Source organism: Sphaerulina musiva (genome assembly GCF_000320565.1).
Source record: "Sphaerulina musiva SO2202 unplaced genomic scaffold SEPMUscaffold_1, whole genome shotgun sequence".
Classification (NCBI taxonomy): domain Eukaryota; kingdom Fungi; phylum Ascomycota; class Dothideomycetes; order Mycosphaerellales; family Mycosphaerellaceae; genus Sphaerulina; species Sphaerulina musiva.
Window position 1 is genome coordinate 4,549,400 of NW_016017383.1, and position 13,028 is coordinate 4,562,427.

Consider the following 13,028-nt stretch of genomic DNA (forward strand, 5'->3'; position numbering starts at 1 on the left):
CGGCAAAAACATTGTAATAAACTCAAACTACACTAACTTAGGGTCTGAAGAACCCCGCCAAGGCTAAACGAGGGGACATTCCACGACAACCATACGACAACGTACATGTACCAGTACTGGAATGGTGAAAGACACATAGCTGCACATTTCATTGCAATTCGTCATCATATGTACAGCGAGATATTCTCTCGAGGGTATCGCAACACAAGTCATCGGGACATCTCACTTCACCTCGCATCAGGCACAGCGGTCGAGCCATGATGGAAGTCTCGGAAGGGCAATGCTCTACTGGGCCCGGCATGAGACACATTCACCATCGGTGGTGCTTCGCCTCCATTCAGCTGCGTGAAAGCCATTGTTCGTGGCGTCATGGGATTGTTCGCGCCCCCAAAGCTGGGCGTCTTGGGCAGGTTCAAAAAGAGCTGTCGATTGTGCTCCCTCCTCTCCTCCTTCGTAAGATCATCATCCAGGCCATACATGCTCAGCTTCTTCATCTCGAGGTCCGATCGTCGGTCTGCCTCTCGTTCGAGCCGTTCTTGTGGGGTAGGAATCGAGCTCCACGCAGAGTAGCCGAGATAGACGACGAACAGCGCGCTGGATCATTAATCATCAGCAAGAGTCGCAAGTCTGAGTAGTAGTCGAGACACTTACAGCATTACAATTGTCACCCCAAAGCTTGCACGAGCCTGCAGGCAGAATCCTCGATTACCGGCAGTGGCATAGTCACAGCCTTTGCTTAGATACCATGGCATACCCGGCGAGAGATGGTTGATATCGCTCATATCGGGCCTGGACTGGTTGTAGACGCTCACCGCGTACAGGGCCACCAGGACCGCATGCACGAGACTACTCAGGCCCGGAATGAATATGTGCATGACGAACATTGTGCTCTTCGCAAGCAGCAAAAACATGCTCAAGATGCTGATGACCACGTTGAATTCAGTCATGCTACAGGTTGTCAGTGGCTGTTCAAGCAGCAGATGGTTCTCGTGTCGAGCACAAATATACGTACCCGTGGCTCCAGATCTCTGGCACATGTGCAGGCCGCCAATTCGCATAGTCGTAGAGGATGGAATTGGGGGCGCTATTGAAGCCTTTATCAAAACCGTTCTGCCAGAGTTTGGTGCGATACGTGTTTGGATGTGCGATGCCCATAAGAGTCAACATGGCCACGGTCAAGGGCAACTCCACGAGCAGAAGCACCACGAAGAACTTGGGCATGCGCCATTGTTTCGCCAATATGATCATTTTCACCTCACGTCTTGACCTCCGTATGCCGCCTGCTCTTTCTGTAGATGATCGATCCTCGCTCTGATACGCTTGAGTCCGTAGAGAGAGCCAGCTGCGGCACTCACATCGAGCACGATATCGATGGGCAAAGAGGATACCGGTGGTGCTGATGGTGATATGATGAAGAGAAGTACGGAAAGTGCTTGCAGCTGCATAGCACTACCTTAGCACTGACACGCCATGTGTCTGTCTCTGCGGCGGCGCGGACGCATCACAGCAGACGGCCGGTCATGGTCCAGTGGACCAGTGGTGAGCGAAGGATGGCTGAAGAGTAAGCGCCGTGCCACCCCAGAGCGGATGTGATGCTCTCGACATGCGGGCCAATAGCATTCCATCGTTTGAGGTAGAACTACCTCCACCTCCAGCATCCATACCTTGGGCGGCTACAAGCTTTCCTTGTTCTTCATCCCACACATCCCTTGCCCGACTCGCATCGTCACAATCAATCGCCAAAAGACTGCAGTGAATGAGTAAGTGGTGGTGGTGGAAGGACTGAGAGCATCGTCGCCAAGAAGCAGCAAACTCTACAATACCTTGGTCTCGTCTGGTCTGCTCTCGGCCCGTCGTGATGACAGTCCTACCTCCTATTATTATACGTCCTAGGAGGTAGTTCTAGGAGGTAGTTGTTCCCGCTGACGAGGCCTCTGAGCCCAGCTGACTTGTGACATCCTGTCGCTGCTTGCTGTACGAGTGCCGATGCAGCTGGACGCTGACAGAGCAGTCTCCAGGGCCCGGCTGCAGATTCACTTCCAGGTTGAGTGTAGAGTGAGTGGTACAGGAGAGTAGAGGTATACCCTATGACTATTTCTTCTATCGCAAAGGGCAACAGTAACACAATCATGAAATGTACCTCACAACACCCATTCTGCAGCATAACAGCACCTGTGGCCGGTCGAAGGGGGGCGAGGAGGGAGAGGCTTGGCAGAAGGGTAGCAAGACCTGCACGCCCCCGCTGTCCTCTCTCTGATGTGTAGTTGGGGCTTACCTCCGTATATGTTTACCGAGTTCCAAAGCCATGAATCGAAGAAGCTATTTGTACTCTTGGCAAGGCGCCTGCTACATACCTGACCATACTGTACTTCTACACTTTTGGCAGTGCACCTTGTTTATCCAGTCTCTAAGGTCAGGTAGTTCTCATCTTCAGAAGTCATTGGAATTGACCGACTTGGTTATTAGGAGGTCCGATGGCAACTTCAAAGGTCGATGTGCTCATTGTGGGGGCGGGGCCTGCAGGTCTGATGGCGGCGAATTGGTTGTCCCGACTCAATGTCAAGACCAGAATCATCGACAAGAGAGGAACCAAGATATTTGTGAGTTTGGACGCCGATATCATCCAAACATACCTAATTAGCTGACCTGTCACCAAGAATGGCCAAGCAGATGGTCTCCAATGTCGTACTCTCGAGATATTCGACTCTTTTGGCTTCGCAGACAGAGCATGGAAAGAGTCCAATCACATGTTAGAAGTAGGCTTCACTTCCCTCATTCGGACAGCATCGACGACGACGACGACGACCTCTGACTCTCCCCGCAGATCAATCTCTGGAACCCAGATGAGAATGGCAAACTCTTTCGATCCGACAAAATACCCGACACAATCCCCAACATCTCAAGGTTCCAACAGGTGGTACTCCACCAAGGCCGGATCGAGAGATTCTTCCTCGACTCCATCTCGGCTCACTCGGACATTGTGGTCGAGAGAGGCGTCTTGCCGGAAACCCTGGAATTCGATGAGAGCCAGGCGGAGGACGATGATGCCTTTCCGATCACAGTGAAGCTCCGACATCTCAGTGAAGAGGAAGCAACGCCGAAGCAGAATGCCACCAGTGCGAACGGAGCCGGGATGCAGGATGGCCTGTTCCGAAGCAATCTGGCGCCGGACGATACAGAAGAACTGATCAAAGTCTCCAAACTGGCAGACAAGGCCGGATCCACAGAGACAATCCAAGCGCGCTATATGGTGGGATGTGATGGTGCTCATTCTTGGGTTCGGAACCAGCTGGGCTTCAAGCTGCGAGGAGAGAGTACAGATTACATCTGGGGTGTCTTGGATGTCATCCCCATCACTGTTTGTGACATGCCACCATGTACTTTTGATGAAGCAAAAGTGTATGCCGCTGACCCACTGTTTTCTATTGGTATAGGACTTTCCCGATATTCGAATGCGGTGTGCGATTCACTCGGCCAGCAGTGGCTCTCTGATGGTCATACCTCGTGAGAATAAGCTTGTTCGGCTGTACATCCAATTGACTACGACAAACGATCTGGGAGGAGGCAAAGTCGATCGCAGCAAGATAAATCCCGAAGTCATCCTCAGTGCAGCACAGAGGATTCTGCATCCGTATAAGCTCACGTACAAGTACTGCGACTGGTGGACGGCATATCAGATCGGACAACGCGTCGGCGATAACTTTTCCCTCAAGGAGCGCATTTTCCTGGCCGGAGACGCAGTGCATACACACTCGCCGAAAGCGGGTAAGGAGACACTTCCCACCTTGTTGCTCCATGACTGCTGTAGCTTGAATATTTACGCTGACTGCCATCTCTCGCTGTTACAGGACAAGGCATGAATGTTTCCATGCAAGACACGTACAACCTCGGATGGAAACTCGGAGCCGTCATTAATGGCCTCTCCTCGAGATCGATCCTCAAGACCTATCAATCCGAACGACGACGCATCGCTCAAGACCTCATTGATTTCGATCACAAGTTCTCACGTCTGTTCTCTGGCCGTCCTGCTAAGGATCTCATGGATGAGGAAGGCATCAATCTCGCAGAGTTCAAAGAAGCCTTCGTCAAAGGCAACATGGTATATATTTATACGCATCCCCTAAATCTTCCAACAAGTACATACTAAAATCACCTTGTGCACAGTTCGCCTCCGGTCTCTCCGTCAACTACGGCAAGTCCCTCCTGGTCGCAAAAGAGGGTAACGCCGCCGAACAAGGTGACGGCACAGAAGTTTCCTCCTCCTCCCCTCACCAAGATGAAGCGCAAAGCAAGCCCTCTCTCGCCACCAACATCACCATAGGAATGCGAATCCCCTCCTTCAAAGTCCTCAACCAATCCGACGCTCGACCCTGGCATCTCCACGAACTCCTCCCCTCCAACGGCCGCTGGCGCATCCTAATTTTCCCCGGCGACATCCTCTCTTCACCCACCTCCCATAAACGCCTCCTCAGCCTCAGCGAAAAACTCTCCAGCCCCACCTCCTTTATCCGAAAATTCACCCCGTCCCCTTCCTCCCTCCCTCATTCCTCATCCACTTCCCACTCCCCCCTCACCAGCCTCATCGAACCTCTCCTCATCCACTCCACCCCTCGCAAATCCACCACCATCTTCACCTTTCCTCCCATTTTTCGCCCTTTCAGCCCCACGCACGGCTACGACTACACGAAAATCTACGTCGACGACGAGTCCTACCACGAAGGACACGGTCATCTTTATCAGAATTTGGGTATTGATCCTTCGCGCGGTTGTGCAGTTGTGGTGAGGCCGGATCAGTATGTGGCGTGGGTGGGGGAGATGGATAGTGATGGGTATGAGGCGATGGAGAAGTTTTTTGGAGGGTTTATGAAGGTGCAGGAGGAGGGTCGGGGGTGTGTTGGGGTGGGGATTGAGGAGGAGGATTTCAAGGAGGAGGGAGTGCAGCTGGAGAAGCAGAAGCAGAAGCAGGACGATGGAGGAGGAGGAGGAGGTGTGGGAGGATTGGATGGGAGTGTGGAAGGGGTAGGAGCCATGTGAAGTTTCTCCCGCTGCGTGGTTGGTTTCTATCGATAAGGGAAGGATGATGTTTTCATGTCTAGTAGGTACATTACCTGATCTTACTTGCTTTCTCTCTACTACATAAAACTGTATAGCCAGTCAGTCGCTCTCTTTCTTTCTTTCTTTCTTTCTCTGCTTGCTTGTGGGTGCAATGCCTTTCCGGCAGTAATAGTTGTTGCTCGGGTACATGTATGTTCAGCCGGTCATGAAAAGCAATAAGTCTGTATGCGTCCAACGCAATCAATCAAAAAAGTCGATCGGGTATCAATCGCAACAAAACAAAACAAATCCACTTCACGTCTAGGTTACTTTCTCCCTCCGTAGTCCCCCTCCCTCGAATGAACCCACCAACCAGCCATCATCGCATGACGGGATGGATCATCCGTTCATCCATCATCAACTCCCCTCTTAACACATCACATCTCTTCTCAAATCCACTCAGGATATCCCCACACTGCGCACCACACCATCTCTTCTCCAATTTCGCATCCCACCCACTCCCCGTCAAATCCTCTTTTGCACTCTCTCCTCTCTCGCGTTCCCTTCGCAGCTCTTCCACCATCGTCTGCGTCGTCCTCAAATGCCTCGCGGCAGAATTCGTAATCTGTTTTCCCATCTGCAGCGTATCCGTCAACGTCGACAAGGTCTGGATGACATCCAATGTTTCCCGATCGAGCTTCTGCAGCTTCTGCACCGTCACCATGTCCGGGTGCGGGAGACTGTCCTTGAGCATGTCCAGCAGAGGTAGAACTTCCTCGATCTGGGAAGGGTCGAGAGATGTGGTTCCGAATCCGGCATACATGGGATACAGACTTTGGGCGAGAGTCTGTAAAGCTTTTGCCTGCGAAGTGAGATGCGATGTGAGACTGTTGGTGCTTGTGACCAATCTATGAGCTCCGGCTTCAAGATCGGTTTGATTCCCCAGATCTTGCAATTGCGTGACGGTGCGAGGCACGAGTGGATCTTCGGTGTTGGAGGTGTAACTCGTCATGCGCGCGATGGTATTCATCATATCCTCGAGATCTGACGAGAAGTCGTCTTCCGCGTCTGCTGCTGCTGCCGCCTTGTTATTCGCACTCCGTATCTCGTCGGGCGGTTTCTCGCTGTCGCTGCCGCCGCCAAAGGGCTTCGAGAAGTTGCGCACATGTCGTTTGGTCGTTCCCTGGCCGCCTTTTTCAGAGTTGGCGTAGCTGACGTCGATTCCACTGTCGCGGCTTTGCTCTTCGCCCTTGAGCTGGTGGTGTATGTCATCCGTCACGCCCTCGTCAAAGTCATCGTCGTCATCCTCATCCTCATCATCTTCATCATCCAATTGGTCGAGCTCATCGGCAAGATTACCCAGCCCACCGCCGCCCCTTTCGTCCAAGGGCGTGTCGGGGACCTCGACAGAGAGTTGGGAGGCAGTGCTGAAGCGATGGCGCGACTGCGGGCTCGTGGGGCTCCGATCGTGATTGTTCGAGGAGAAGCTGCTCGTCCGTCGGCGCAGGTGTTCGCGGTATTGGGAATGTGACGGCGACGTGTCAATGTATTGTCGGATGGGCGACAATGGGGGGCTGGAGTTCTCCATTCTCCCGATCAAGATCAACACTTGTGAGCAATCGTCCACACCCTCGTCACGGGATTGTCAGATTGTGATGAAGCTCAAATTAAGTATGCTGCAATGGAAATGTGATGTCGTTGTCGTCGTGGTTTGTTGTTGTGGTTGTGATAGAAGTACGTGGTGGCTTATTCTAAGATTATGGCCACGCTCGCGCCGGCACTAGTAGTTACACCCACGCACTTAATCCCGAGACATAGTGACTTGTTTCAGGGTCCGTCATATTCATTCTACACATAAAACCAACATGTATATATGTACATACAAGCTCAGCCTGCCTTGGAAATGCAATTCAACCTCCCATCATCTATGCTGTTGATCCTGTTGATGCTTTTCCCGAGTTCCTTTCAAGCACCACAGAATTACAACTATCGTATTGACCCAGATTCCCACTTCGTTTTGAACGGGTTCTCGCGATCCGACGCAGGGGTGTCAGTATATGACATCTGCCTCTCCATACCTCCTTTGAAGTCTCCGCCTCTCTGCACATATGTCCTATAGTCCTCCGGATCATCGTCCCAGGATGCCGCTTTCACGGCGCCGAAGAATGGTGTGCGTGGTGTTTGCACATAACCAGTCTGACCCATGGTTGCAAACGGGGCTTGATGCATTTCGTATTCATCTGCCGGGTCTTTCGGTGCTGTAAAGGGCTGACTTTCGGGTCTGTAGACGTGATGTCTGTTGTAGAAGTATATCGTGGCTGAGATGGCGCCGAAGATCACAGTCATAATCGTGACTGCAATTACATAGCCGACTACTGAACTGCCGGCGAAGTCGAGACCGATGCCGCCATTCACGACGCCTAGTACGAGGATTGATATACCGAGGACGCGGTGTATCTTGCCAAGTATTGTGGGTAGTCCAGATCGCATGTAGATGAGATGATGGCTGAGTCCAAGTCCAATCTGGAGAAAGATGGCAGCAAAGACAGCCAAGCCAATAATTTGGTGGGCGGAGTTGAAGTTCTTCGACTGCGAGGAGGTTAGAGTGGCCCATTATGATTTCGATAACAGCATGGTGTCAGCATACCTTGTTGTATAGCTTGGAGGCGTATACGCCCAATGCGAATCCTACTACGACCAGACCAAGACCAAAGGTCTGCACAGCTGCATGGACTGGTGCCCGCCTGACGAGTCGAAGCGTGATGGCGCCCAGTGGAAAGACCAAGAGGAATGCCAAACACATGAAAACGGCGTGGACGATCTGCGCCCACTCCTTATCATGGCCGGTACTGTAAGCGTTTGAGCTGAAGTAATTTGCAAATGCCCAATATGCGTGTCCCACTTGCAGGCCTGGATCTTGCGGTGGTGGCACTCTGCCGTATGATCCCGAGATATTGGTTGCCACAGTCATATCCAGTTCAAAGGATCCGTGAAAGTCGTGCAGTCGCAGAGGCGCATCCAGCTCGTTCGAACGAAGCGTGATATTTGGTCCCAGGGCAAAGATGAAGGGCTGTGATGTGCTCGTCGTATCAATACTGCCAGTGGCCCAAGTAGAACAGTTCCGGCATACGGCATGAGCGATCATAATTCCGTCCGGGCTAAGAGTGTTTGCGTATGGCGCATACAAGTCGCTCTGCACGTCGTCAATCACGACATCTTGTTCCCATTCCGGTTCCACTTGTCCTCTGGACATACGAGGACTGTTCGTTATACGATGCCCGTCCTCGCTGATGTATGAGACGATCATGCGGGTGTTGTGCATGGAGGAGCCGAAGCCCACGCCCACCCATGAGTGACGAGCAGGCGCATTCATGTGAAAGTAGACATCGCCGTTTTCTGCCACGTTGAGCGCGAACACATATCCTGAGCTTCTCAAGACAAAGTAGGCCGCTTTTGCGTGCTCGTCAATTCCAGCCTGGGTCATTTGTTGTCTGTCGGCGGTCCAGGCCAGCTGCAGAGACGCCAGGAGAATCAGGATTATGCTGCGCATATTGCCTTGCTTGTTGGAGAATGGCCGCACGCCTCCACAGGAAAATCGGACAGCGCTTCGAGCGGCGTGCGTCTCAGGATAGCGTCAAATAAGGATACCAATATCGATCTACAATGGATGAGCAGCAGGACTCGTAACTAGCCGCACCGCACAGGCATAGAACGATCCCTCATGATATTTCTAGATCTTCTTCCAAAGGATGCGTCGACGCAGGTCCTCCCACGGCGGAGAGAGGCGAGAAGTGAGATGCGCATTACATACATACCTGACTGTACAGTGCCTGACCTACCCACTACCTGGACGTACATAGCCGCCCACTCGTAGTCCCACTTTCTGTAGCACGATGGGAGGCAAAGTCTACTAAGCGCTGATGCTGCCAGAGTATCCAATGAAAATGCGTCGTCGTCGTGATCGGCATGCAAGCTGCACCCTATCACCGCTCGTTGTCAGGAATCGCTTCATAATATCACATAACTGCCTACCTAGAACAGACCCCCTTGTGACGTCCAGTTGATCAATCATCACACGTGTATAAGATGGGGCTCATTAATCGTTATCTGGAGGTGGTTATGGTATGGAAGATCCTATAGGTACCTTAGCTTCAGAAGGTGTAGAACCCGTAGACCATTTGAACTCGCACATCTCATTTCTCTCCCCCATGGCTTCGATCGTACACGTAGTTCGTTTGAGGTATCCAGGTGTAGAATTGCTCCTCGCAGTGCAGAGAACGAAGCAAAAGAGAGGAAGTTGAGGAACAAACCATCACATTATGTTACAGCGAATCGGGTAGCCTGTAGGTTGTGACACTCAATACCCCCCTATAATCTATCGGCACAGATACCCTCAAAAACTCGTACTAGACACGTCTTTTACACATCGAATTGAAAACTCTCAGGTACCGTAATATTACCTAAGGTACCTTCGGTTACAGGTAGCCTGAGGTAAGAACTAGGTTACTAGGTATACAGCACCAACAAAAGCATCACTAGGCATTCCACGACATACGTGTGGCCTGGTACCAACTTCGACCGGTGCACCGAAGGACATGGCCGTGATGTGACGAGCTGGGCCACCACACCCATGCACTGCGCAATAATGCGACGCAAGACAACGAGAGAGCACGAGGGTACTGGATAGGGCTGGATAGGACAGAAAAGGACAGAACAGAAGAGGACAGGACAGGACAGGATGGGGCGAGATACAAGTACAACCTCACGTTCACCCCCGTGTACCTATGCGGCCCCATGTGTCCTTCGGATTGCCACGGCCACGGAATTATGGCATCAGCAATAACGATGATAGTCTTCACGGTTGGCTGGTATCGTATTTGAAAGAGATATGTCTGAGACGCAGCTGAGGGCGCCAAAGGATTCGGATGATACACCCTGAGCTGCCGATGTCACTGAGCCCACGGGGCTGACTGGACTGGTCTCAAGCTGGAATCCTACATTTTGCCCCATGCAGTGATCCGGGGAAGCAAGAGAGAAGGCTCGTGCGCTGGAACAACAGAAGTACCAGCACAGGGCTGAGTAGACCAGCTCGCAGTGTACGGCTGTCACCCTCTTTCTGGTCTTTCCCGTGGCTGAGCAGCTGTACTTGTCATCAGAACAGTCCACGATGACGAGAAAGATCGCTGTAGCCTCACCGCGGCCGCTAGAATTACGTGTGACCAGAACTCACATGCGTTGCTGTGTAAGTCAATGCTCAGTCCTGCGGTGTTTTAGGGGAGTTCTCATAGAGTAATTTGAATGAAGTGGTCGGCAGAGTGGACGAGCCCATGGTCTAAGCTGGACTTTTCACCCCGAGGACATTCCGCTACAAGATCTGGCCTGATATGCAAACGACAACGAGATGCAGGGGATTGGCATGAACCATGGTCGTCGGATCTGTGACAGCCGAAACTGCAATCCTTCGAACTTCCGAGCACATTGCTTTGAACTGTGCTAAGGGCAAATCTCGACCCAAATCGGCCAATCTCCCTTCGTGAACAAGAATCAGAACATTAGCTGTTATGCGGTGCGACGGTGAGCTACATGTTGAGTGGTACCTCTGGTACACTCAAGGACAGCACTTCTCGTCGGACTACGCACAATGACTAAATATAAGTCGCCGCAGAGTGCTTGATCCTGCTTGAATGTCTTTTCTCTTACTTCTACCTGACAGTACCCGCGTCCGATAGACGTGTAGTGGTCATCACGTGGGCACTCAGGTCAAGCTCCACCACTATTCTCTACCTAGTCATACTGACTTACCTGATCTGATGTCCAGCTGCTGCCTTGGCACCCATTTCTTCAGAATATATCAAGTGCGGCAGCACATCAAGCGAGACGCGCTAGAATACAAGTCCGCCAGTCTGATGCAGCCGAGGCAAGGTATCGAGGTATTCTAGGCTCGAACATCGCATAAATATACCAGCTGCGGACTTCTCGTGCCTGCATCCATATATGGTGCTGGCAGATGCACGTCCGCCTGCTCGATAACATATACGAAAAATGTAGACGCCTCTGCCCGGATCGAGGCTTGAGGCCGTTCGAGAGTGGAAAAAGAGCTGACATCGCTTGTTCTGCAATATGTATGTCGGGCAGCAGCAGGATTTCAATGCCCGATGTCTGAGTGCGGAGTACGGACGCGCCTGAGTATGGATATGTACCTATATGCAAAGACGAAGGTCGAGCAATATGTTTTGATCAGTAGAGATCACTTTTTTTTCACCTATCGCAAGCGCCCCTCCGCCCTCCACGATGTTGCCGCTCATGCTAATATACGCTGGACTCTTTTTCACACTAGTCGCGGGAGACAGCGTCAATACCATCTCGCAGAAACTGGTATGCCGGACAGCACTGAAGACATCCTCGGGCTCTGGTGGAAGGACGACTAGTTCAACGACCATCCATCTATCTAGGACTGTAACTCATGTTGTCACTCCGACATTGACTATCACTCCCCCAGTCTCCACGACCACCAAGAAGACGACAATTACACAGACATCAACAGCAACATTCCCGCAGAGTACGAACGCATTTTCTACCACGCTGTCGTTCACGGCTACGAGCACGGCATACACGACCCTGATCAGCACCAGTACATCGTCAGTGACGCAAACCACAACGAGCACTTTTGCCACAACCACCATTCAACCCTCTTCTGGATTTGTGCCCATATCTTCTGCCCTGGCCGCTGCAGGTCACGCCGCAGCCAAGCGGGCGAGACGTGGTGTTGATATGGTCCATAGGGATGTCGCTGCAGTCGAGAAGCGAAAAGCCCATCAACAGATCGTCTGTGGCGACGATGGCAGCATCACGTACACTCCTCGGCAGTACCAGGGTGCAGTAACATGCTATCAACGCATCCAAGTGGTGACCACCAAGACCGTCACATCCACAGCTCAAAAGACCAAGACCATCACAGCGCACCGATTAACCACCACAATCGTCAGTCATGAACCCCCTCCCCCCTCTCTCCCAAGTACAGAATACAAACAAATCCCTAACAATCCCATCTCTCTCCACCCAGACCTCCACAGCCACCAAACTCACCACCACCACAATAACAACCAACCTCCCCCTCTCATCCCTTTCCACCACAACCACCACAACAACCTTCTCCACAACTCTAACCTCCACCTCCCTCCTCACCACCTTCATCACCACCGTCTCCACAATCTACGACACCACAACCCCCCAACCCACTTACTACGCCGCCTGCGCACCCCCCAGCAACACAATTTCCTACATCGACGAGACTCGAATTTCCAACATCGCCGTCCTCGATCCCGATGATGAAGGTTTCTCTTTTGGAAATCAGACATCGAGTGCGTATGAGTGTTGTGTGCAATGTATTATTTTGAAAAACACATGTGGTGCGTCGACTTTTCATCCTGCTTCGGGGAATTGTTACATGTTTCCTCCCCCTGTTGGTGGTGATGGTGGTGGTGGGGGGACGGCGGGGATGTGTGATGCGAGGGAGGAGGTGGGGACGTTTTCCAAGGGGACGGGGAAGGCGACGGTGGGGTTTGTGGTTTCGAATGGAAATTGCGGGGAGATTGGATTGGTTTGATGTTTTTCGGAGTTGATGGGATTGGTGAGGTGAGGTGTGGTGTGGTGAGGTGAGGTGAGGTGAATGGATTCAGCACAAACAAAATGATATTTCAGGTGAAATGGAAGTTTTCGAATGTATTCGTAGGGAAGTCTGGAATACTTCAATGCTCTCAACTTTGCTACAGTATTGTAGACTCGAAGGCTCGTCGCATCTCTACGCAATCTGCTGTAATGCGCGAAGCCGCCGTGATGAAGTGGTATATGACTTGAATCAGTCACTTTCGTGTCCTGGCCCATACTGGGCTCTCAGACCTCCTAAGAGGTAGGTACCATGGCAGACGCTACGGCCCAGTTCGACCCCCCCCCCCCCCCCCAACCAACGGAGCTCGTAGTCTGAGCTCATAGCC

The 13,028-nt window shown here is 52.0% G+C and overlaps 5 protein-coding genes across 5 annotated transcripts; 2 read left to right on the top strand and 3 right to left on the bottom strand.

Annotated features, from left to right (window-relative positions):
* Window positions 1–133: 133 nt before the first annotated feature.
* On the bottom strand, window positions 134–1,509 carry SEPMUDRAFT_146771 (uncharacterized protein). The gene is made up of 3 exons (XM_016903855.1): window positions 1,013–1,509; window positions 652–948; window positions 134–594 (listed from the first exon to the last, which is right to left on the bottom strand). The coding sequence occupies exons 1-3, from the start codon at window positions 1,246–1,248 to the stop codon at window positions 228–230; spliced, it is 900 nt and encodes a 299-aa protein (XP_016765962.1). The 5' UTR covers window positions 1,249–1,509; the 3' UTR covers window positions 134–227.
* A 914-nt stretch (window positions 1,510–2,423) lies between these two features.
* Window positions 2,424–5,143, top strand: SEPMUDRAFT_146772 (FAD monooxygenase). The gene is made up of 6 exons (XM_016903856.1): window positions 2,424–2,600; window positions 2,658–2,756; window positions 2,825–3,358; window positions 3,435–3,765; window positions 3,849–4,099; window positions 4,165–5,143. The coding sequence occupies exons 1-6, from the start codon at window positions 2,475–2,477 to the stop codon at window positions 5,032–5,034; spliced, it is 2,211 nt and encodes a 736-aa protein (XP_016765963.1). The 5' UTR covers window positions 2,424–2,474; the 3' UTR covers window positions 5,035–5,143.
* A 309-nt stretch (window positions 5,144–5,452) lies between these two features.
* On the bottom strand, window positions 5,453–6,622 carry SEPMUDRAFT_23518 (uncharacterized protein; the record flags this gene model as incomplete). Its single annotated transcript, XM_016908373.1, has 1 exon — window positions 5,453–6,622. A coding segment is annotated over one exon (1,170 nt), but the record flags the coding sequence as incomplete, so codon positions are not given.
* A 233-nt stretch (window positions 6,623–6,855) lies between these two features.
* Window positions 6,856–8,807, bottom strand: SEPMUDRAFT_146773 (CBD9-like protein). The gene is made up of 2 exons (XM_016903857.1): window positions 7,682–8,807; window positions 6,856–7,623 (listed from the first exon to the last, which is right to left on the bottom strand). The coding sequence occupies exons 1-2, from the start codon at window positions 8,582–8,584 to the stop codon at window positions 7,021–7,023; spliced, it is 1,506 nt and encodes a 501-aa protein (XP_016765965.1). The 5' UTR covers window positions 8,585–8,807; the 3' UTR covers window positions 6,856–7,020.
* A 2,518-nt stretch (window positions 8,808–11,325) lies between these two features.
* On the top strand, window positions 11,326–12,853 carry SEPMUDRAFT_113824 (uncharacterized protein; the record flags this gene model as incomplete). Its single annotated transcript, XM_016901055.1, has 2 exons — window positions 11,326–12,015; window positions 12,815–12,853. 2 exons carry the CDS (start codon window positions 11,326–11,328, stop codon window positions 12,851–12,853), a joined length of 729 nt encoding a protein of 242 aa, XP_016765966.1.
* Between the last annotated feature and the right edge of the window lie 175 nt (window positions 12,854–13,028).

What these genes read in the sequence shown, in the direction of transcription:
- SEPMUDRAFT_146773 (XM_016903857.1), bottom strand. Translation starts at nt 8,584, where the DNA reads ATGCGCAGCATAATCCTGATTCTCCTGGCGTCTCTGCAGCTGGCCTGG. An exon ending in CCTCCAAGCTATACAACAAG is followed by an intron (nt 7,624 to 7,681) that starts GTATGCTGACAC and finishes ACCTCCTCGCAG; the next exon opens with TCGAAGAACTTCAACTCCGC.
- SEPMUDRAFT_146771 (XM_016903855.1), bottom strand. Translation starts at nt 1,248, where the DNA reads ATGATCATATTGGCGAAACAATGGCGCATGCCCAAGTTCTTCGTGGTG. An exon ending in CCAGAGATCTGGAGCCACGG is followed by an intron (nt 949 to 1,012) that starts GTACGTATATTT and finishes GACAACCTGTAG; the next exon opens with CATGACTGAATTCAACGTGG. An exon ending in GGGGTGACAATTGTAATGCT is followed by an intron (nt 595 to 651) that starts GTAAGTGTCTCG and finishes TTAATGATCCAG; the next exon opens with CGCGCTGTTCGTCGTCTATC.
- SEPMUDRAFT_146772 (XM_016903856.1), top strand. Translation starts at nt 2,475, where the DNA reads ATGGCAACTTCAAAGGTCGATGTGCTCATTGTGGGGGCGGGGCCTGCA. An exon ending in TGGATGTCATCCCCATCACT is followed by an intron (nt 3,359 to 3,434) that starts GTTTGTGACATG and finishes CTATTGGTATAG; the next exon opens with GACTTTCCCGATATTCGAAT. An exon ending in TACACACTCGCCGAAAGCGG is followed by an intron (nt 3,766 to 3,848) that starts GTAAGGAGACAC and finishes TCGCTGTTACAG; the next exon opens with GACAAGGCATGAATGTTTCC.